The sequence below is a fragment of the Bison bison genome, unplaced genomic scaffold, assembly GCF_000754665.1.
Source record: "Bison bison bison isolate TAMUID 2011002044 unplaced genomic scaffold, Bison_UMD1.0 scf7180017864221, whole genome shotgun sequence".
In the NCBI taxonomy this organism is placed as follows: domain Eukaryota; kingdom Metazoa; phylum Chordata; class Mammalia; order Artiodactyla; family Bovidae; genus Bison; species Bison bison.
This window is the reverse complement of record NW_011494793.1, coordinates 709,757-711,200: the sequence shown is the minus strand read 5'-3', so window position 1 is coordinate 711,200 and position 1,444 is coordinate 709,757. Positions and strand designations below refer to the sequence as shown.

Below are 1,444 nucleotides of genomic sequence, written 5' to 3'. Positions count from 1 at the left end.
CCGCAATGACAGGCCAAGGCTGTGCGGGCAGCGGCTGGACAGGTTGGGCAGCCGCAAGCGCCGGGGAGACCAGCGTGACCTTGGTCACCCTGGGCCACCTCCCAAGGTCTCCAAGGCGAGCCATGACTCCCTGGTACCCAACTCATCCCCACTCCCCACCAATGGGATCAGCGGGAGTCCCGAGAGCTTCCCCAGCCCCCTGGACAGCAGTGGGCACGTGGGCCCTGAGGGTAACCGCCTGGAGCACGGCGAGAACGACAAGCACAGTGGCAAGATCCCCGTCAATGCCGTGAGGCCGCACACCAGCTCCCCAGGCCTGGGCAAGCCCCCCGGGCCCTGTTTGCAGACGAAGGCTGTGGTGCTGCAGCAGTTGGACAAGGTGGACGAGACTCCAGGGCCCCCCCACCCCAAGGGGCCACCTCGCTGCTCTCTTGGTTCCCGGAACTCACGGCACGAGGGCTCCTTTGCCCGGCAGCGGAGCCCGTACACGTACAAGGGCTCCCTGCCCAGCCCATCACCTCGGCCCCAGTCGCTGGATGCCACGCAGGTGCCATCACCGCTTCCGTTGGCCCAGCCGTCCACGCCCCCTGTGCGGCGACTCGAGCTGTTGCCCAGCGCAGAGAGCCCTGTGCGCTGGCTGGAGCAGCCAGAGGGCCACCAGCGGCTTGCAGGGTTGGGCTGCAAGGCGGGGCTGCCGCCGGCCGAGCCCCTCCTGCCCCGGGCAGGCTTCTCCCCAGACTCCTCCAAGGCGGACAGCGATGCTGCCTCCTCCGGTGGGTCAGACAGCAAAAAGAAGAAGAGGTACCGGCCTCGTGACTACACGGTTAACTTGGACGGGCAGGTGGCTGAGGCTGGTGTCAAGCCTGTCCGGTTAAAAGAGCGGAAGCTCACCTTTGACCCCATGACGAGACAGATCAAACCTCTGACCCAGAAAGAGCCAGTGCGGGCCGACAGCCCCGTGCACACGGAGCAGCCCAGGACAGAGCTGGACAAGCCCGAGGCCAAGGCCAGCCTCCAGAGCCCTTTTGAACAGACGAACTGGAAGGAACTGTCGCGCAACGAGATCATCCAGTCCTACCTGAGCCGGCAGAGCAGCCTGCTCTCGTCGTCGGGCGCACAGACCCCGGGCGCTCACCACTTCATGTCTGAGTACCTGAAGCAGGAGGAAAGCACTCGGCGCGGGGCCCGGAAGCCGCACGTGCTGGTGCCTCATGGCCCGCCCACGGACTTCCCCGGGCTGAGCCGCGAGGTCACCCGGGACGATCTGGACAAAATCCAGGCCCACCAGTGGCCAGGGGTGAACGGGTGTCAGGACACACAGGGTAACTGGTATGACTGGACGCAGTGCATATCGCTCGACCCGCACGGTGACGACGGGCGGTTGAACATTCTGCCTTATGTCTGCTTGGACTGACCGGCCCTTGGGCTCTAAGTGCATTCCCAC

The 1,444-nt window shown here is 65.7% G+C and overlaps 1 protein-coding gene across 1 annotated transcript in view; it reads left to right on the top strand.

The window, feature by feature from the left end:
* MED26 (mediator complex subunit 26) overlaps window positions 1-1,444 on the top strand; it is a 39,909-nt gene extending 38,465 nt beyond the window's left edge. The window contains exon 4 of the mRNA XM_010845604.1: window positions 1-1,444. This exon is cut by the window's left edge and continues 15 nt beyond it. Coding sequence (XP_010843906.1) covers window positions 1-1,414 — 1,414 coding nt within the window. The 3' untranslated portion in view covers window positions 1,415-1,444.